The sequence below is a fragment of the Mustelus asterias genome, chromosome 18 (assembly GCF_964213995.1).
Source record: "Mustelus asterias chromosome 18, sMusAst1.hap1.1, whole genome shotgun sequence".
In the NCBI taxonomy this organism is placed as follows: Eukaryota; Metazoa; Chordata; class Chondrichthyes; order Carcharhiniformes; family Triakidae; genus Mustelus; species Mustelus asterias.
This window is the reverse complement of record NC_135818.1, coordinates 87,701,608-87,723,581: the sequence shown is the minus strand read 5'-3', so window position 1 is coordinate 87,723,581 and position 21,974 is coordinate 87,701,608. Positions and strand designations below refer to the sequence as shown.

Below are 21,974 nucleotides of genomic sequence, written 5' to 3'. Positions count from 1 at the left end.
CCGCATGCGCTCTCTCTCTCTCTCTGCCGCATGCTCTCTCTCTCTGCCGCATGCTCTCTCTCTCTCTCTCTCTGCCGCATGCTCTCTCTCTCTCTGCCGCATGCTCTCTCTCTCTCTCTGCCGCATGCTCCCTCTCTCTGCCGCATGCTCCCTCTTTCTGCCGCACGGTCCCTCCCTCTCTGCCGCATGCTCTCTCTCCCTCTCTGCCGCATGCTCTCTCTCTCTCTCTCTCTGCCGCATGCTCTCTCTCTCTGCCACACGGTCCCTCCCTCTCTGCCGCATGCTCTCTCTCCCTCTCTGCCGCATGCTCTCTCTCTCTCTCTCTCTGCCACATGCTCTCTCTCTCTCTGCCAAATGCTCTCTCTCTGCCGCATGCTCTCTCTCTCTCTCTGCCGCATGCTCTCTCTCTCTCTCTGCCGCATGCTCTCTCTCTCTCTGCCGCATGCTCTCTCTCTCTCTGCTGCATGCTCCCTCTCTCTGCCGCATGCTCCCTCTCTCTGCCGCATGCTCCCTCTCTCTCTGCTGCATGCTCCCTCTCTCTGCCGCATGCTCCCTCTCTCTGCCGCATGCTCCCTCTCTCTGCCGCATGCTCCCCCTCTCTGCCGCATGCTCCCCCTCTCTCTGCTGCATGCTCCCTCTCTCTCTGCCGCATGCTCTCTCTCTCTCTGCCGCATGCTCCCTCTCTCTGCCGCATGCTCCCTCTCTCTGCCGCATGCTCCCTCTCCCTGCCGCATGCTCCCTCTCCCTGCCGCATGCTCCCTCTCCCTGCCGCATGCTCCCTCTCCCTGCCGCATGCTCCCTCTCCCTGCCGCATGCTCCCTCTCTCTGCCGCATGCTCCCTCTCCCTTCCGCATGCTCCCCCTCTCTCTGCTGCATGCTCCCTCTCTCTCTGCCGCATGCTCTCTCTCTCTCTGCCGCATGCTCCCTCTCTTTCTGCCGCATGCTCCCTCTCTTTCTGCCGCATGCTCTCTCTCTGCCGCATGCTCTCTCTCTGCCGCATGCTCCCTCTCTCTGCCGCATGCTCCCTCTCTCTCTGCCGCATGCTCCCTCTCTCTCTGCCGCATGCTCCCTCTCTCTCTGCCGCATGCTCTCTCTCTCTCTGCCGCATGCTCCCTCTCTCTGCCGCATGCTCCCTCTCTCTCTGCCGCATGCTCCCTCTCTCTCTGCCGCATGCTCCCTCTCTCTCTGCCGCATGCTCCCTCTCTCTCTCTGCCGCATGCTCCCTCTCCCTGCCGCATGCTCCCTCTCTCTCTGCCGCATGCTCTCTCTCTCTCTGCCGCATGCTCCCTCTCTCTCTGCCGCATGCGCTCTCTCTCTCTGCCGCATGCTCTCTCTCTGCCTGGTGTTCCTAATAACTGATCATTCTTTGTCTGTGTTCTCTTTCACCATTACCACTCCCTTGACTACTTTATCGTTATTATTATGACCAGTGTTTAAGATCTTTGGTTGCCCTGTACACACACATGCTCACAGTGTTGAATCTGAAATTTCTTTATTCCTTCCAACATATTCCTGACTGGCCTCTCACATTTTACCCTCTGTAAACTTGACGTTATCCAGAACTTGCTAACTCACAACAAATCCCAATCACTCGTCACCCTGGGCTCACTGACTGACATCGGCTCCCAGAAAAGGGATACCTTGATTTCAAAATTCTCATCCTCATTTTCATGGCCTCCATGGCCTTACCCCTCACTATCTCTAATCTCCTCCAGCTCCCATGGCCTTACCCCTCACTATCTCTAATCTCCTCCAGCTCCCATGGCCTTACCCCTCACTATCTCTAATCTCCTCCAGCTCCCATGGCCTTACCCCTCACTATCTCTAATCTCCTCCAGCTCCACGTCCTCCGAGATCTCTGTGCTACTATATATTCTGGAATTTTGAACACCCCTGATTGAATTGATCCATTATTAGTGGCCAAGCTTTCAGCTGCCAAAGCTCTTCAGTTCCCTTTCTAAATCTTTCCATCCCACTATCCCTCTCTCCGGCTACAAAATAAAACCTCCTTTTTGACCAAGTTTTTGTCTCAGAATCACCGAATTAGTGTGGCACAGTCGGAGGCCGCTTGACCCATCGTATCTGCTTCAGCTCTCCAAAAGAACAGCTCACTTTGTGCCATTCTTCCGCCTTCTCTCCGGAACCCTGAATCTTCTTCCGTTTCAAATAACAGTCTAATTCCCTTTTGAATGCTTCAATTAACATGAATTAATTGACAGAGCATTCCTAACCGCTCGCTGTGTGGAAAAGCTTTTCCTCCTATCACAATTATTAATATTAATAATTACTTTAAATCTGTGCCCTCTGGCTCTCAATCCTTTCATGAGTGGGAGTGTTTTCTCCCTATCTACACTGAACAGACCCCTCATGATTTCGAATACCTCTGTCAAATCTCCCCTCAACCTCCTCTTCACTAAAGAAAATAGTCCCAACTATCTGATCCTACATCTCCTTATTTGGCTTGGTGCCAGATTTTGTTTCTAATGCTCCAGTGAAAGTTTTATAACATTAAAGACATATAAATATAAGTTAGAATCATAGAATCCCTACAGTGCAGAAAGAGGCCATTGGCCCATTGAGCCTGCATCGACAGCAATCCCACCCACCCACGACCCCACATATTTACCCCGCTAATCTCTCTAACCTATACATCCCGGGACTCCGGGCAATTTAGCATGGCCAATACATCTAACCAGCACATCTTTCAGGCTGTGGGAGGAAACTGGAGCACCCGGAGGAAACCCACGCAGACACGAGGAGAATGTGCAAACTCCACACAGACAATGACCCAAGCTGGGAATCGAACCCAGGTCCCTGGAGCTGTGAGGCAGCAGCGCTAACCACTGTGCCACCGTGCCGGCCCTGCTGTTGCTGTTGTTCATGGCTTAGATGCTAGCCCTTCGGCTTTGAATAACGTGCAGCTGGGAATTTATTATCAACAACTTTCCATTTCTTCAAAGCCCAGAAAATCGTCAAAGAAACGCGAGCCAATCCGAGCCAGCACGGCAGGAGAGGCCATCGAAAAAATGCTGGAGCAGAAGAAGATTTCAAGCAAGATAAACTACGATGTGCTGAGGGACCTAAACAGCAAAGGGAGCAGCACACCAAGCCGGGAAGAAAGTGACAGCAATAACCGTGGCAGCAGTAACAGCCGCGGTAAGAAGGGACCAGCCCAGCGAAAGGCAGCAGCAAGCTCCCGAAACCTGGCGACACCAGTCAACAACCTGGGCAAGAGGTACCGTTACCAGTTCATGCAGAATAGTGCCAACCCATCAGCTTAATCCACTCCTAAATGCCACATTACTGTGAAGCTGTGTGTCTAACATTGGGCTTCCTGACGGCTTGATCAGCAGTCACACCATTTTTTCCCCATTGATAGTAGAACTTATAGGGAACGAGCCAGGTAGGGTGAGGTTCTCTGGCCTCCCAGCCGGGAGTTTCCTGCCGGCCAGAGGTGGTGCGTTGTTTGCCAGTTTCGGGATTCTCTGGTCCCGCCACTGTCAATGGGAATTCCCATTGACATCACCCCATGCCAACGGGAAACCCGTGGGCAGGAGTGTGTGCCAACGGGACCAGAGAATCCCGCCGGTATGAGAGTTTGACTAATTGGATAGCTCTTTCAAAGAGTCAACATGTGCACGACGGTCCACATGTCCTACTTCTGTGCTGTGTGATTCTTGATGATATGCTTCGCCGAGGAAGGTGTCTCTTTCAGTTAGCAGTTTATGAATAGTTGGTTCATGTTGGCTAGCAAGGTGATCAAGGTATTTGTCAGCCCCAGGGCCTGGGTAGGGTCTAGGAAACCTGGCCAGGGTCTCCATCCAATCGAGACAAATAAAACCTGTATGATTCTGGAGAGAGGCTGATAAATGTAAAATTCAGGCCTTAATGTTTCCAATATACAGCACGCCTGACACACTGGCACTTTCTCAGTACTGCACTGGACTTGCACAAAAACAGAAAATGCTGGAAAATCTCAGCAGCTCTGACAGCATCTGTGGAGAGAGAATAGAGCCAACGTTTCGAGTCTGGATGACCCTTTGTCAGAACTGGACTTGCACGTTGGCCAGTCATGGTGTCTAGCTGTTGGTATTTTGCCCTCGAAGGAAGGGGGTGTGCCTTTTCTCTCAACCCATGTACAGCATCTTCTCTCTGCCTCTGAGGCATTGCCTCTGAAGTCGGGGTGCTCACTGAGGTTAGAAGGCAGTTTCAATGCGATGCAGGGGGGGATTTTTGAATCATTTTCTCTTCCTGCATAGAGGCTGGATAGGTAATGGGTTAGGGGGAGATACATATTGGCTATTGCTAAAAGTAATTAGATCAGATAGATTGGACAATAACTTTTGCCTGTTAAAATCACAAAAGCAATTTCAACTTTTTACCAATGATTCAAAGTTCAGTTACTCAAACTCATTATTTTTCCCTCCAATCTTTTAAACACCTATACCTCACCTTTCTCTTCCTTATTTGCTATAAGCTAAAGACCTTAAAAACTCAAGGTTAGAACTTTCTAATACATTGTCCTTGATTTAACCTCTCACTCTCCTGGAGAACTGTGTGCAGTTTTGGCCTCCTAAAGGGGTGGAGTTTACTGGCATTGGAGAAAGTTCAGTCAAGGTTCACCAGGCTGATTCCAAGGGTGAAGATAACTTTGACAAAAGGTTGAGCAGGTTGATCCTATACTCAGTGGAGTTTAGACGAATGAGAGGTGATCTTATTGAAACAAATAAGATTCTGAAGGGTAAACACTGAGAAGATGTTTCTCTTGTGGAAAATCTAGAACTAGGGAGCACAGCTTAAAAAGAAGGGATGACTCATTTAAAGTGGAGAGCCGGAATTCTCCGGCTGTTCACACCGGCAGGATTCTCCGGTTCCGCCAGCAGTGTACCCCCACCAGCGGGTTTCCCGCCAGCATGGGGTGGCATCAATGGGAATTCCCATTGACAGCAGTGGGACCAGAGAATCCCGCTGCTTGCAAACAGCGCACCGCCTCCCACCAATGGGAAACACGTGGCTGGGGGGCCAGAGAATCTTGTCCAACCTGAGGGGGGAGTTACTTCACTGAGGGTGATGAGGCTTTAGAAAGGCTGGTCATTGAATCAAGGCTGTGGTGGACAGGTTTTTGATTGACAAAGAATTGGAAGTTTATGGGGGACAGGCATGGTAGCACAGTGGTTAGCGCTGCTGCCTCACAACGCCAGGGACCCGGGTTCAATTCCGGCCTCGGGTCATTTGCACGTTCTCCCCGTGTTTCCTCCGGGTGCTCCGGTTTCCTCCCACACTCCAAAGATATGCAGGTTAGATTGATTGGCCAGGCTAAATTGCCCCTTAGTGTCAGGGGGTTAGTAGGGTTATGGGGGTAGGGCCTGGGTGGGATTGTGGTTGGTGCAGACTCGATGGGCCGAATGGCCTCCTTCTGCGCTGTAGGATTCTATGTTTCTAAGTGGAGTTAAGACCAGTGTCAGATCTGTCATGGTCTTACTGAATAGTGAAGCAGGCTTGATGGGCTGAATGGACTACTTCTGCTCCTATTTCTTCTGATTTCAGCCTTTGATTGACATTTTGAGCTAACTCAACATCATTGCAGATCATCTGGAGATCAATGACAACTGCTGGATATGCTCATCCTTGACTTTGGCTTTGACCTCAGCTTCAATTGATGCATGCTCCATGTGGTCCAGAAATAGCTTAGTCATAATCTTATTTTAAAAAGCCATCAGCAAAAGCTCAGAGAAGAGGTGTGTAGTCAGCTAATCTTCATCAGGGACAAATTAGGTCAGCGAGTCCTTGCAAGCAGTGCTAAAAATAAGAGTGTCAGAGGTTGCTGTCCAGATCTGATAGCTGTCAGTGTTAATATTAGTACGGAACCTGATTCTTTCCTCTCCTCATCCTGCCCCAAACTCCTCTCCTGAAACTCCTCCGTTCCGGGCCCTGCTTCCCTCTCAGCTGCTTCCTCTGATCAGAGTTAAACGACAGATGACTGAATGCCAGCCATCAGTGTGTTGGTTGATATGAATATTTAATGTGTCCTGCTGGTTTGTGTGTTCATGCTTTACAGCAATTACTCCGCTTTGTGAAGGGCTGTTTCTCTGCAGCTGAGCCTCACTGCAGAGTTTTGTTTCTATTGTTTCCTTCCTCCTGCTGCCCTGAGAGACACGGACAGTTCCATCGACAGGTGTCCCCATGTAAGTCAGCTTAATGAATACAGGTAGATTTTGGAACAGTGTAGACTATCACAGCAGAGATCCAACCTGTGCTTGAATGGCTCGATAGAAGCTCCCCCCGCACATTGTCGGGCTGTGTGTTCTAGATCCAAACCACTCACTGGGTGAAAGAAGTTTCTCCTCATGTCGCCATTGCTTCTTCGACCAATCACCTTGAATCTGTGCCCTCTTGTTCTCAATCTGTCCACCAATGGGAACATAGATCAGCGAGAAAGTCAATATCTTTTCCCAAAGGTAGGGGAGTCTAAAACTAGAGGGCATAGGTTTAAGGTGAGTGGGGAGAGATACAAAAGGGTCCAGAGGGTCATGTTTCACACAGAGGATGGTGAGTGTCTGGAACAAGCTGCCAGAGTAGCAGTAGAGACGGGTATAATTTTGTCATTTAAAAAATATTTAGACAGTTCCATGGGTATAGAGGGATATGGGCCAAATGCGGGCAATTGGGACTAGCTTAGTGGTTTAAAAAATGGGTGGCATGGACAAGTTGGGCTGAAGGGCCTGTTTCCATGCTGTAAACCTCTATGACCTCTTTAACAGTGTCTCCCGATCTCTCAGCCTTCTCACCTCTGAGGAGAACAGTCCCAACCTCTCTGATCTATCTACGTAACTTGAAGGGTAGTGCCTAGAATTGGGCGCAGTATTCCAGTTGAGACTGAACCAGTGTCTGTGTGAGTTCATAAAAGGAAATATTACAAAAAGAGACAAGACTGTGACTTCATTTGTACACGGGATTCCCGTGCAGGGTAAAGCGACATCTATGTAGCATCAGATGTCTGGAATGGATGCGTTGAATTGCGACTGCCCCGGTGGTACAATATATCCATCTTAACCCGAATAAAGATAAATAGCAATAGCTATAATTCTTCCATTAGGAATGAAGATTTAATGAAAAATCCCTTTGAGATTATAGATTCAATGATGTAACTGAACTGAAATAGATTTCTGAAATGTTTGGTTGTTCCAGACGATTGCTTTTGTTTCCTGTTTCTATCCGAGAATAAGTGCAGCATATAATGCCCTATGATTAGTTCTCTATAAATAAATTGGTTGCCATAGGTACTAGAGGGGGAGGTAAATCTCTTGGATATTCAGAATTAGGTTAGCTCGTCTTAAAGGAAATCTTTGGCCTAATTTGCTTCTGGCGATGCCGCATTCCCTGTGCACTCCTTCAGGCAGCCTTGTGTTATTCTGCCAGCCCTCTCCTGTTGGTGATGGCGTTTTGCCGCGATGCAGTTCCAGAGACTTGACCCCACCATGCGGTACTGAGGGAGAGCTGCGCTGCCAGAGGTGACATTATTCCGATAGGGGCTAAACTGAGGCCAGGCGGATGTAAAAGGTTTCACTCAATTACTTTGAAGAATAAGAGGGGAGTTATTCCCAGTGTCAGCAATATTTATTCGTTCACTAACATCACTCAAATAACTGATCCAGTTATGAACACGTTACTGTCTGTGCGAGTTTACTGTGTGCAAATTGGTTGTCACTTCAGAGCACACTGACGTGCTTTGGGACATCCTGAAGTAGTGAAAAGTTCAACAGAACAAAGTTTTGCTGTGGCCTTGAAAATGCTGACTCTGATTACCAGTAGAAGGGAAAGGAGTTGAAGGGATGCAGGAACAGGGTGAGCACGGATTAGGAATAGTGCTCGTGGAAGATGATGAATATTATGGACTGGTTGAGCCAAACCGTCTGTTTTTATGTCACAGGTTCCCTTGGGTTCCAGTGTTTGTTTTCCATTCCTTAATCTCGTTATATTGTTGACCACTTTCTGAAAAGTTATATTTAGAGTTGAATCAAATAATTAAAATATCAATGCGATCTTACAAAATTCACAAGGAACGGGGAAAAAGTTAAATGTCAATGTTTTAGCCGTGAGACAACATTAGATTTTAAAAGCTACAAAAGCTGTACCAGATTTGAAGGTCAGTTCTTGAAAAAGACTGTTGTAGTACCAAGCCATCCAGATCAGCACCTTTCTATTCATTCATGCCCACCAACACCTCTACTTTTTCAGAAGACTAAGGAAATTTGGCATGTCAGCTACGACCCTCACCAACTTTTACAGATGCACCATAGAAAACATTCTTTCTGGTTGTATCACAGCTTGGTCTGGGCTCCTGCTCTGCCCAAGACCGCAAGAAACTACAAAAAGTTGTGAAGGAAGCCCAGTCCATCACACAAACCAGCCTCCCATCCATTGACTCCGTCTACACTTCCCGCTGTCTCAGAAAAGCAGCCAGCATAATTAAGGACCCCACACACCCCGGACATTCTCTCTTCCACCTTCTTCCATCGGAAAAAAAACCAAAAGTCTGAGGTCACGTACCAACCGACTCGAGAACAGCTTCTTCCCTGCTGCTGTCAGACTTTTAAATGGACCCACCTTGCATTAAGTTGATCTTTCTCCACACCCCAGCTATGACTGTAACACTACATTCTGCACTCTCTCGTTTCCTTCCCTATGAACGGTATGCTTTGGCTGTATAGCGCGCAAGAAACAATACTTTTTACAGTATTTTTACACGTGAAAATTATAAATCAAATCAAATGGAATGTGGCCGTCACTCATATAACCAGCATTTATTACCCATCCCTCATTGTCCTTGAGAGGTGGTGAGCTGCCTTCTTGAATATAACTGAATTGTTTACCGGGGACAGATATAGTCAGCTACACTGCTGTGGATCTGGAGTTGCATACATGCCAGACCGGGTAAGGACAGTAGATTTCCTTCCCTAAAGAATATTAGTGAACTGGTACATCACAGAGGTAATCCCCAATCCAGGCCATTAGCAGCTGTTAGTCAAGTAGCCAGAAAAATCAATCATCCAGTATCCTGCTCCCAATTGTTATTCATTATTCCCTTCTCATCATCCCATTCTCTGGAAATCCCTCAGTCAGCACCTGCACCTCATTCCCGGCTTCCAAATCCTCCCAGAAATCTACTGTACTTCCTCCCACTCCCTCTAATCCTCTTCTCCACCATCTAATGTTGGGCACTGTGTTTTGAGTTTTGCAAGCACAGGTTGATTGAGTACAGTCAGTGTTTGCCTGTTATAACAGCCAAACGGTAGCACAGTGGTTAGCACTGCTGCTTCACAGCTCCAGGGACCTGGGTTCGATTCCCGGCTCAGGTCGCTGTCTGTGTGGAGTTTGCACATTCTCCCTGTGTCTGCGTGGGTTTCCTCCAGGTGCTCCGGTTTCCTCCCACAGTCCAAAGATGTGCGGGCTAGGTTGATTGGCCATGCTAAATTGCCCCTTAGTGTCCTGGGATGCATAGGTTAGAGGGGTTAGTGGGTAAATATGTAGGGATATGTGGATAGGGCCTGGGTGGGATTGTGGTTGGTGCAGACCCGATGGGCCAAATGGCCTCTTTCTGCACTGTAGGATTCTATGTTTTGCATACAAATTGGCAAGAAAAAGCAATAGGCCTGAGGATTGGGAGCAGATTAAAATTCAGCAAAGGAGGACCAAGGGATTAAGAAGGGAAAAATGGAGTATGAAAGTAAGCTAGCGGGGAACATAACTGACTGTAAAAGTTTCTAAAGATATGTAAAGAGAAGTAGATTGACAAAAGTGAATGTAGGCCCCTTACATTCAGAAACGGGAGAATTCATAATGGGGAATACAGAAATAGCTGAGGAATTAAATTTGTACTTTGTTTCAGTCTTCACAAAGGAAGACATGAATAATGTGCCAGAAGTGCTGAGAGAAACATGTTTTAGTGAGGAACTGAAGGAAATCAGCATTAGGAGAGAAATGGTTTTGGGGAAATTGATGGGATTGAAGGTGGATAAATCTCCAAGTCCTGATAATCGTCACCCCAGAGTACTTAAGGAAGTGGCCCTGGAAATAGGTGGTTATTTTCCAAAATTCTTTGGACTCGGGAATAGTTCCTACAGATTGGAGGGTAGCTAATGTAAGCCCACTATTCAAAAAGGGAGGTAGAGAGAAAACTGGGAACTATGGACCAGTGAGCCTAACGTCAGTACTGGGGAAGTTGTTAGAGTCCATTATTGAGGATTTCATAACCTGGCATTTGGAAGGCAGCGGTATAATCAGAGAAAGTCAGCATGGATTTACAAAAGGGAAATCATGCTTGACGAATCTATTGGAATTTTTCGAGGATGTAACTAGTAGAGTTGACCTAGGAGAACCAGTTGATGTAATTTATTCAGACTTTCAGAAGGCTTTAGACAAGGTCTCACATAACAGACTACTATGCAAAGTTAAAGCACATGGGATTGCTGGTAATGTCTTGAGATAGATAGAAAGCTGGTTAGCAGTCAGGAAGCAAAGAGGTAGTGTAAATGGGTTTTTTTCTGATTGGCAGTCAGTGACTAGTGGGGTTTCGCAGGGATTTGTGCGAGGACCCCAACTGTTCACATTATATATTAATGATTTGGAAGAGGGAACTGAATGTATTATCTCCAAATTTGCAAATGATACAAAGTTGGGTGGGAGGGTGAGCTGTGAGGATGATGCAGAGATGCTTCAGTGTGATTTGGACGGGCTGAGTGTGTGGGCATCTGCATGGCAGATGCAGTATAATGTGGATAAATGTGAGGTTATCCACTTTGGTAGCAATAACAGGAAGACAGATTATTACTTGAATGTGTATAAATTGAGATGGGTGGATACTCAATGTACACGAGGGGACAAAGAAATGGCCGAGCAATAGAATACATACTTTGGTTCTGTCTTTACAAAAGAGGGCACAAATCAAATGCCAGAAATGTTGGAGAATGCAAGATTTAGTGAGAGGGAAGAACTGAGGGAGATCAATATAAGTAGAGAAATGGTGCTGGGAAAATTGATGGGATTGAAGGCGGATAAATCCCCAGGGCCTGATAATCTACATCCCAGAGTATTTCAGGAAGTGGCTCTAGAAATAGTGGATGCATTGATGGCCATCTTCCAAGATTCTATAGACACTGGAACAGTCCCTGCAGACTAGAGGGTCGCGAATGTCACTCCAATATTCAAAAAGGGAGGTAGAGGGAAAACAGGGAATTACAGACTAGTAAGCTTAACATCGGTAGTGGGGAAAATTCTCAAATCCATTATCAAGGACTTTATAGCAGAGCATTTAGAAAGCAGTGACAGGATCAGACAGAGTCAGCATGGATTTATGAAGGGGAAATCATGTTTGACAATTCTGTTGGAATTCTATGAAGATGTAACTCGTAGAGTTGACAAGGGGGAACCAGTAGATGTGGTATATTTGGACTTTCAGCGTTTGACAAAGTCCCGCACAAGAGATTATCATTCAAAGACTATTTCCTCGGGTGGATGGAGCTATTACAAGGGGGCATAACTATAGGGTTCGTGGTGGGAGATATAGGAAGGATATCAGAGGTAGGTTCTTTACGCAGAGAGTGGTTGGGGTGTGGAATGGACTGCCTGCAGTGATAGTGGAGTCAGACACTTTAGGAACATTTAAGCGGTTATTGGATAGGCACATGGAGCACACCAGGATGATAGGGAGTGGGATAGCTTGATCTTGGTTTCAGATAAAGCTCGGCACAACATCATGGGCCGAAGGGCCTGTTCTGTGCTGTACTGTTCTATGTTCTAAGATTAAAGCGCATGGGATTGGGGGAAGTGTATTGAGATGGATAGAAAACTGGTTGGCAGAGAAGAAACAAAGAGTAGGAATTAATGGGTGCTTTTCAAATTGGCAGGCAGTAACTAATGGGGTGCCACAGGGATCGGTGCTGGGACCCCAGCTATTCACAATATATATTAATGGCTTGGATGAGGGAACAAAATGTAACATCTCAAAGTTTGCAGATGATACCAAGTTGGGTGGGAGGATGAACTGTGACGAGGATGCAGAGATCCTTCAGAATGATCTGGACAGGTTGGGTGAGTGGGCAAATCAGGGGAAGATGCAGTATAATTTGGATAAGTGTGAAGTTATTCACTTTGAAAGCAAAAACAAGAAGGCAGATTACTACCTGAATGGCTGTAAATTGGGAGAGGGGAGTGTGCAGCGGGACCTGGGTGTCCTTGTGCACCAGTCACTGAAGGTAGGCATGCAGGTGCAGCAGGCGGTAAAGAAGGCAAATGGCATGTTGGCCTTCATTGCGAGAGGTTTCGAGTACAGGAGCAGGGATGTATGTTTGCAATTATACAGGGCCTTGGTGAGGCCACACCTAGAGTATTGTGTGCTGTTTTGGTCTCCTTTTCTGAGGCAGGTTGTTCTTGCTCTCGAGGGAGTGCAGCAAAGGTTTACCAGGATGATTCTGGGGATGGCGAGACTGATGTATGAGGAGAGATTGACTAGGTTAGGATTGTTTTTGCTGGTGTTCAGGCGAATGAGGGGGGATCTCATAGAGACTTATAAAATTCTAACAGGACTAGACAGGGTAGATGCAGGGAGGATATTCCCGATGGTGGGGGAGTCCAGAACCAGGGGTCACAGACTGAGGATTCAGGGTAGATCATTTAGGACAGAAATGAGGAGACATTTCTTCACCCAGAGAGTGGTGAGCCTGTGGAATTCATTACCACAGGAAGTAGTTGATGCCAAAACATTGAATGCATTCAAGAGGCGGCTGGATATAGCACTTGGGACGAATGAGATCAAAGGTTATGGGGAGAAAGCAGGATTAGGCTATTGAGTTGGATGATCAGCCATGATCATAATAAATGGCGGAGCAGGCTCGAAGGGCCAAATAGCCTCCTCCTGCTCCTATCTTCTATGTTTCAACGAGACCTTGGAGTCCTCATGCACCAGTCGCTGGAAGTAAGCGCGCAGGTACAGCAGGCAGTAAAGAAGGCAAATGGTATGTAGGCCTTCATAGTGAGAGGATTTGAATATAGGGATAGGGATATTTTGCTGCAATTGTATAGGGCATTGGTGAGGTCACACCTGGATTATTGTGTGCAGTTTTGGTCTCCTTATCTGAGGAAGGATGTCCTTGCTAGAGAGGGAGCACAGTGAAGGTTCGCCAGGCTGATTCCTGGGATGGCAGGTCTGTCATATGAGGAGAGAGTAAGTTGGTTAGGATTATATTCGCTGGAGTTTAGAAGAGTGAGAGGGGATCTCATAGAAACTTATAAAATTCTAACAGGATTAGACAGGGTAGATTCAGAAAGAATGTTCCCGATGTTGGTGGAGTCCAGAACCAGGGGTCATGGTTTGAGGATAAGGGGTAAATCTTTTAGAACTGAGGTGAGGAGAAATTTCTTCACCCAGAGGGTGGTGAATGTGTGGAATAGTCAGAAGCTTTTTCCCAGGGTGTAAGAGTTAATTACCAGGGGGAATAGGTTTAAGTGCAAGGGGCAAGGTTTAAAGGAGATGTACGAGGCAAGTTTTTTACGTAGAGGGTGGTGGGTGCCTGGAACTCGCTGCCGGGGGAGGTAGTGGAAGCAGATACGATCATGACTTTTAAGGGGCGTCCTGACAAATACATGAATAGGATGGGAAAAGAGAGATATGGTCCCTGGAAGGGATGGGGGTTTTAGTTCAGTCGGGCAGCATGGTCGGTGCAGGCTTGGAGGGCCGAAGGGCCTGTTCCTGTGCTGTAATTTTCTTTGTTCTTTGTTCACAGAATGTAGTTGAGGCCAAAACGTTGTCTGATTTCAAGAAGAAATTAGATTTCGCTCTTGGAGCTGAAGGGATCAAGGGATATGGGAGGAAGGGGGGATCAGGATATTGAATTTGATGGTCAGTCATGATCAAAATGAATGGCAGAGCAGGCTCGAAGGGCCGAATGGCCTCCTCCTGCTTCTAGTTTCTATGTTCCTATGCTGTTTGATATATTCTGTACGCTGTCTTTGATACGTCGGGCCAACATACCTAACATCGCACTCACCCTGAAATACATATACCCTAAATAAACCTACAGAATGCATGCGTGTTGGATAAGAACAAGATCAAGCTCAGCGGTGATGCTGCTACAGTCAAATAGCCCTCCAATAGTCCTGCATAAAAATGTTCTCTTGGTTGTGGTGTCTGCGGGAGTGCTGGACCACATGAAGCTTTACCCAGAACAAATCTGTATCTTCAGGATATAATTGAGGCAGGGGATTAACAATGCCGTTTGTTTTCCTCACTAAAAATATCACTTTGAATTCGGAAAGAATTTCATTTCAGCCGTCACTCTGTCGCCCTCACTTCGAAATGAAGAAAATACTGATTTTTAAAAGGAGGGTGATTAATATTCTGGGGTCGTATGTGGTCAGTTTTCCTTTCCTTCTCCTCACCACCATCTCAGCCTCATTTGGATGAGCTAGTCTGTTATTGAGATGCTAATTTCTTCAGACTTTACCTCTGTCTGTGCTAATTACTTCCCTTGATGTTGGTTTCTGGTGTGCGAAGGTATGTGAGTTAGTGAGGCATCCTGGCACGACAAATAAAGTTGGTCATTTTGTCCGGAGTTGCTGAGATAAATTATCACTATAAATCATGGTGTTGCTGTGGGACAATTTGGACAGAGTCTTTTAAGGTTGTTAGGCGTTTTAAAATGTTGGCGCAAGCAGTAACTTTTCCATTCTCCCATGCCACTGTAAAGTATTCTTTACCCTGTGAACTAGAGAGAAATGCAAGTCCTGTTGAAATTCACTTGGTTTTATTATCTTGTTGAGGTATTATTAAAGATGTCTAGCTCCAGCTCAGTGGTGGCACTATAGTCTCTAAGTCAAAAGGTTATGGGTTCAAGCCTCATCCTAGGATACAAGTGCATGATCTAGGTTCCCACTCCCAATGCAGTACTGAGGGAGTGCTGCAGTGTCGAAGGTATCACTATTCAGGAGGAGACACATGAAACCAGGGCTGTGTGGAGATAAAAGGTCTCTCCGCTCTAATACAAAGAGCCAGGGTAGTTCGCCTTTATGTCCTGGCCAATATTTATCCTTCATTCATCATCATTAACTCTAAAATAACCACTTCAAAAATAATTCATTGGCTGTAAATTGCCTTGGGAACTTCTGAGGATATGAAACATGCCATATAAATACAAATTCAGTTTTTGTGATGTACATTTGTCTCTGCCATATATGAGAGATGTTAGAAAGCGAGGATTCTTAGGTACATGTGTTGTAGAATTGACTGATGCAATTTGAAGGCCTCAGGCCTGCTCTCTGCAATGTGCTGTGTCTTCTAATCTAATTATTGTGACAGTAGAGTCACTAAAATTGGTTTGTGTGTGTCTGGGTGAGTAATCAGTTGGATTGTTGGACTCTTGTATCTCCTGCTGTTGTGTGTACTGTTTACACAGTAACTAGCCAAGGAGCATTTGGCAGTACCTCCAAAATCCATGGCCTCTGTCACCTAGAAGGACAAAGGCTGTGGGTACATGGGAACACCACCACCTGCCAAGCCCCCCTTCAACTTGCACACCATCCAGCTTCTAATATATATTGACTGTTCCTTCATCATCACCCGGCCGCTCTCCATATCTGACACCACTGTGGGAACATCTTCAGCACACAGACTGCAGTGGTTCAGGAGAAAGGCCCACTAGCACCTACTTGGGGAACAGCAAGGGATACGGCAGTAACTGTTTACCCTGCCAGCATCCCAGGGAGGAATCTTTAAAAATAAGAACTCGTGTTTTTGATCAGTGGCTGCTAACTCCAGGCTAAGGTGTGATAAGGTTTTCTCCCCGTGTCTGCGTGGGCTTCCTCCAGGTGCTCTGGTTTCCTCCCACAGTCCAAAGATGTGCGGGTTAGGTGGATTGGCCATGCTAAATTGCCCCGTAGTGTCAGGGGGACTAGCTAGGGTAAACGCATGGGGTTATGGGGATAGGGCTTGGGTGGGATTGTGATCGGAGCAGACTCAATGGGCCGAATGGCCTCCTTCTGCACTGTAGAATTCTATGCCAGGATTGAGCTGAGCTTGGTTTGCAACTCACCCTCAAAGTGGTTGAAGTACTGAAGTGACACAGGCTTGTTCAGATGTGATGTTTCTAAAGTGTCTGGAATCAGAAATGACAATGGATGAGGAGAGTTGGAAATCAAGTTCTTTATAAAATGGATGCGTTGCTCTTGTGACCAATATATACCTCCCCCAGTCTATGGTACAGTATTGTTAGACAAAAAGACCAAAGTTCACCTCCTGCCATCCTGGTAAAAGGAAGAACAAAGAAGAACAAAGAACAATACAGCACAGGAACAGGCCCTTCGGCCCTCCAAGCCCGTGCTGCTCCCTGGGCCAACTAGACCATTCTTTTGTATCCCTCCATTCCCACTCCGTTCATATGGCTATCTAAATAAGTCTTAAACGTTCCCAGTGTGTCCGCCTCCACCACCTTGCCTGGCAGCGCATTCCAGGCCCCCACCACCCTCTGTGTAAAACATGTCCTTCTGATATCTGTGTTAAACCTCCCCCCCTTCACCTTGAACCTATGACCCCTCGTGAACGTCACCACCGACCTGGGGAAAAGCTTCCCACCGTTCACCCTATCTATGCCTTTCATAATTTTATACACCTCTCTTAAGTCTCCCCTCATCCTCCGTCTTTCCAGGGAGAACAACCCCAGTTTACCCAATCTCTCCTCATAACTAAGCCCCTCCATACCAGGCAACAGCCTGGTAAACCTCCTCTGTACTCTCTCCAAAGCCTCCACGTCCTTCTGGTAGTGTGGCAACCAGAACTAGACGCAGTATTCCAAATGCGGCCGAACTAACGTTCTATACATCTGCAACATCAGACCCCAACTTTTATACTCTATGCCCCGTCCTATAAAGGCAAGCATGCCATATGCCTTCTTCACCACCTTCTCCACCTGTGACGTCACCTTCAAGGATCTGTGGACTTGCACACCCAGGTCCCTCTGCGTATCTACACCCTTTATGGTTCTGCCATTTATCGTATAGCTCCTCCCTACATTATTTCTACCAAAATGCATCACTTCGCATTTATCAGGATTGAACTCCATCTGCCATTTCTTTGCCCAAATTTCCAGCCTATCTATATCCTTCTGTAGCTTCTGACAATGCTCCTCACTATCTGCAAGTCCTGCCAATTTTGTGTCGTCCGCAAACTTACTGATCACCCCAGTTACACCTTCTTCCAGATCGTTTATATAAATCACAAACAGCAGAGGTCCCAATACAGAGCCCTGCGGAACACCACTAGTCACAGGCCTCCAGCCGGAAAAAGACCCTTCCACTACCACCCTCTGTCTTCTGTGACCAAGCCAGTTCTCCACCCATCTAGCCACCTCCCCCTTTATCCCATGAGATCCAACCTTTAGTGCAAATGTACCTTTAGTACAAAAAAAAGAAAAGTCTTTCATTTCTTTAGCACCTTTCCTGACCTCAGAATGTCCCAAAATGAGTTACAGCCAATGAGGTACTTTTTAAAGTGTAGTCACTTTTGTGATGTTACAGCTGGTGATTCAAGGATTAATCTCTGTCCATTTTAAAAAAAAAATCTAATAACTCAAAATTACTCAAATTAAATATATTCCAGCTTAAAACAGGAGTATACAAGCTCCTCGAGACAGCTAGTTAATTAGCGAGGTAGCTTAACCTGGTTTTCAGAAGTTTGAATCAGTTGTTTTTCTGAAAGTATAAATTTTGGGGTCTTCGGTACTGCTTGGTCTATCCTGAGAGGTGATAGAATGTTAAGCTGGCAGTTAGGTGAGGGAGGTACTCCGTTCTTTTTCTATCTTTTTCAGCCTCCAGTTGTTGGCTCTTACTTTGGTACAGGGGAAGAATCTGATTTTTAAAAATTTGTATAGGGGATGTAGGCATCGGTGGCTGGGCCAGCATTTATTGCCCAACCCTAATTGCCTTCAAACTGAGCGGTTTGTTAGGTCATTGATGATTAACTGGTAAGTTATTGACCTTATTCAGGCTGATTAGAATGTACATCCCGTGGTATGTGGGAAATCATGGACTTCATAGAATTATACAGTGCAGAAGAGGCCCTTCGGCCCATCGAGTCTGCACCGACACATTAAAAACGCCTGAAATCACACCTCATCCCATCTGCCAGCGCTTCGCCCATAGCCCTGAATGTTATGATGTGCCAAGTGCCCATCCAGATACTTTTTAAGGATGTGAGGCAACCTGCCTCTACCGCCCTCCCAGGCAGCACATTCCAGACCGTCTGGGTAAAAAAGTCTTTTCTCACATCTCCCCCAAACCTCCTGCCCCTCACCTTGAACCTATGACCCCTCGTGACTGACCCTTCAACCAAGGGGAATAGCTGCTTGTACATCTTGCTCAGATTGCCCCTCAGTCTTCTCTGCTCCAACGAAAGCAACCCAAGCCTACCCAACCTCTCTTTATAATTAAATGTTCCATCCCAGGCAGCATCCTGGTGAATCTCCTCTGCACCCCCACCAGTGTGTTCACGTCCTTCACGGAGTGTGGCGACCAGAACTGCACACGGTACTCTAGCAAGTGTCCCATATGCTTTTTTTACCACCCTACTAACATGTCCTTGCGCTTTCAGAGATCTGTGCACAAACATTCCATAGTGCCTTTGTTCTACAGAACTTCCTAGTGTCCAACCATTCATTGGATACTTCTTTGTCAAATTACTCCTTCCAAAGTGTATCACCTCACACTTTTTAGGGTTAAATTTCATCTACCATGACGCCCGTGATGAACATGCCTCCAGGAAGTGTCACTGGCTGCAGAAGTTTGAGCTCTGGGTTTCAGAACTCTGGTGGCGGTTAGAGTCACTGGTGTATCCATGAGGCGGAGAACTACGGAGATAGCACATTTAGGGAGGTGGTGACGCCACAAGTTAGGAACACGCAGGCAGAGAGGGAATGGGTGACCGCCAGGCAGACTATCAGAACCAGACAGGTGATGCAGGAGTCCCCTGAGTCTATCTTGCTTGCCAACGGCTTTTCCATTTTGGATAATGGTGAGGGCAGTAGTTCCTGATGGCAATGCAGCTAGAGCCAGGTCCGTGGCACCACAGATGGCACAATTGCACAGGAAGAGGAAGAAGAGTGGAAGAGAAATAGTGATGGAGGACTCGACAGTCAAGGAATCTGACGAGCATTTTTGCTGCTATAAATGCACCTCTAGGGTGGTGTGTTGCCTCCCTGGTACGAGCGACAAGGATGTCTTGGAGTGGCTGAAGAACATCCTTCTGGGGGAGGGCAAACAGCTTGAGTTCATGGGCCACATTGGTACCAGTGACATCGGAGGTAGCAAGAGGGATGAGCTCCTGAAAATAGATGTTATGGAGTTCGGAAGAAAATTTAAAAGACAGGACCTTAAAAATAGTAATTCCAGGATTATTCCAAGTGCCACATGCTAGTGGGTATAGGAATAGGAGGATTGAGCGATTGATCAAGTGGCTGGAGAATTGGTGTAGGAGGGAATGTATCAGATTCCTGAGGCATTGGCACTGGTTCTGGGGCAGGTGGGACGATGTAGACCTCTTTGGAACTGGGATCAGTTTCCTCGCAGGGAGATTTGATAGTGCTGTTGGGTGGGTTTAAACTAGCTTGCTGGGAAGTAGAAAAGTAGCAAGTGGAATTAGAAGGCAGGCGAAAGAAAGGTGAGCAACATCTAAGCGAGGAATGTGGAATAATGTCACAAATACAAAATTAAGGGCACTTTAGCTGAATGCAGTATTCACAACAACAGATGATTTAAAAGCACAAATAGAGTTAAATGGCTATGATCTAATCAGCATTACAGAAATAGAGACTTATAAAATTCTAACAGGACTAGACAGGGTAGATGCAGGGAGGATATTCCCAATGGTGGGGGAGTCCAGAACCAGGGGTCACAGTCTGAGGATTCAGGGTAGACCATTTAGGACGGAGATGAGGAGACATTTCTTCACCCAAAGAGTGGTGAGCCTGTGGAATTCATTACCACAGGAAGTAGTTGATGCCAAAACATTGAATGTATTCAAGAGGCGGCTGGATATAGCACTTGGGGCGAATGGGATCAAAGTTATGGGGAGAAAGCAGGATTAGGCTATTGAGTTGGACGATCAGCCATGATCGTAATGAATGGCAGAGCAGGCTCGAAGGGCCAAATGGCCTCCTCCTGTTCCTATCTTTTATGTTTCTGTGGCTACAGTGTGATGTGGAGATGCCGGCGTTGGACTGGGGTAAGCACAGTAAGAAGTCTCACAACACCAGGTTAAAGTCCAACAGGTTTATTTGGTAGCAAATACCATAAGCTTTCGGAGCACTGCTCCTTCGTCAGATGGAGTGTGACCAGGACACTGCACACTGGACAAGCCTCCTCCAGAGAACACAGGCCCAGATTCCCCAGTCTCTTTTCAAGTCCTGCCCAACAATTGACAGTCTACACTACACAGTCACACTGCAGTGTAACCAGGACACGGGAACTGAATGTTCAAGGATATTTGACATTTAGGAAGGACAGGCGAAAAGTAGATGGAGTTGCGCTGATAATAAGGACGGGATCAGTGCAGGAATAAGGGAGAATCTCAGATCGGAGGAACAATGTGTGGAGCTAAATTACAGCAAAGAGCAACAAACATTGGTTAGAGTTGTTTATAGGCCAGCAAACAGTAATGGTAATGTGGGCCATGGCATTAATGAGGGCATTAGAGAAGCATGTAGCATGGGTAATACAGTCTTTATGGTGACTTCAGTCTGCATATAGACTGGATAAGTTGAGCTGTGGAGGATGAGTTTCTGGAGTGTGTTGGGGATGGTTTTCTAGAGCAGTATGCTGAGTAGCTGACTAGATCAATTATTCTTGTAATGAAAATGGATTAGTTGATAATCTTGTAAAAGAACATTTGGGGATGAGTGACCACAGTATGGTAGAATTTTACATTATGTTTGAAAGTGAGGTAGTTTAATCTGTAGCCAGGGTGTTAACGTTGAACAAAGGACATTATGAAGGTATGAAGAACAAAGTGGCTGAGTGGATTAGGAAAATACATTAAAAATTCTGACGGTACAAGGCAATGGATAGTCTTAAAGAATTATTACTTAGTTAACAGCAATTATACATTACTTCAAGGCACAAAAAACCCAGGGGGATCGGTGGACATGGTGTACTTGGATTTTCGGAAAGCTTTCAATAAAGTCCCCCACAGGAGGTTGATTCGAAAGATTAAAACAAATGGGATAGAGGCAGTATACTGGCGTGGATTAAAGATTTGTTAACAGTCAGAAAACAGAGAGTAAGAATAAATGGATCACTCTTGCATTGGCATTGCTGTGGCTAGTGGGGTACGGCAAGGATCAGTACCTGGGCCCCAGCTGTCCACAATATATATCAATGATTTGGATGTGGGGGCCAGATGTAATGTTGCCAAGTTGACAGATGACACAAAGCTAGGTGGGAATGTGTGTTATGAGAAAGATGTAAAACAGCTTCAAGGAGATTTGAGCAGACTTGGTGAGTGGGCAAGAACATGGCAGCTGTGATATAATGAGGAAAAATGTGAGGATATTCACTTTGGTTGGAGGAACAGATGTGCAGAGTATTTCCTAAAAGGATAAAAGTGTAGATGTACAGAGGGACCTGGGTGTCCTTGTCAATAAGTCACTGAAAACTAACATGCAGGTGCAGCAAGCAATTAGGAAGCTAATAGTATTTTATTACAAGAGGATTTGAGTACAGGAGTAGCAAAGTCTTTCTTCAGTTTTATAGAACCTTGGTTAGACCACACATGGAGTATTGTGTGCAGTTTTAGTCCCCTTACCTTGGGAAGGATATTATTGCCATAGAGAGAGTGTAACAGAGGGTTCAGTAGACTTGTTGGGGTGGCAGGACTGTCAATTGTTGGGCAGGACTTGAAAAGAGACTGGGGAATCTGGGCCTGTGTTCTCTGG

General features: G+C 46.3%; 1 protein-coding gene across 4 annotated transcripts in view; it reads left to right on the top strand.

The window, feature by feature from the left end:
* brf1b (BRF1 general transcription factor IIIB subunit b) overlaps nt 1–21,974 on the top strand; it is a 354,849-nt gene that overhangs the window by 285,703 nt on the left and 47,172 nt on the right. For 3 of the 4 annotated variants that reach the window (XM_078234524.1, XM_078234525.1, XM_078234528.1), the window contains one exon: nt 2,961–3,235. The exons of the other annotated variant lie outside the window; for it this stretch is intronic. In XM_078234524.1, coding sequence (XP_078090650.1) covers nt 2,961–3,235 — 275 coding nt within the window. The remainder of the gene's footprint in view (nt 1–2,960; nt 3,236–21,974) is intronic. 4 annotated transcript variants of the gene reach the window in all.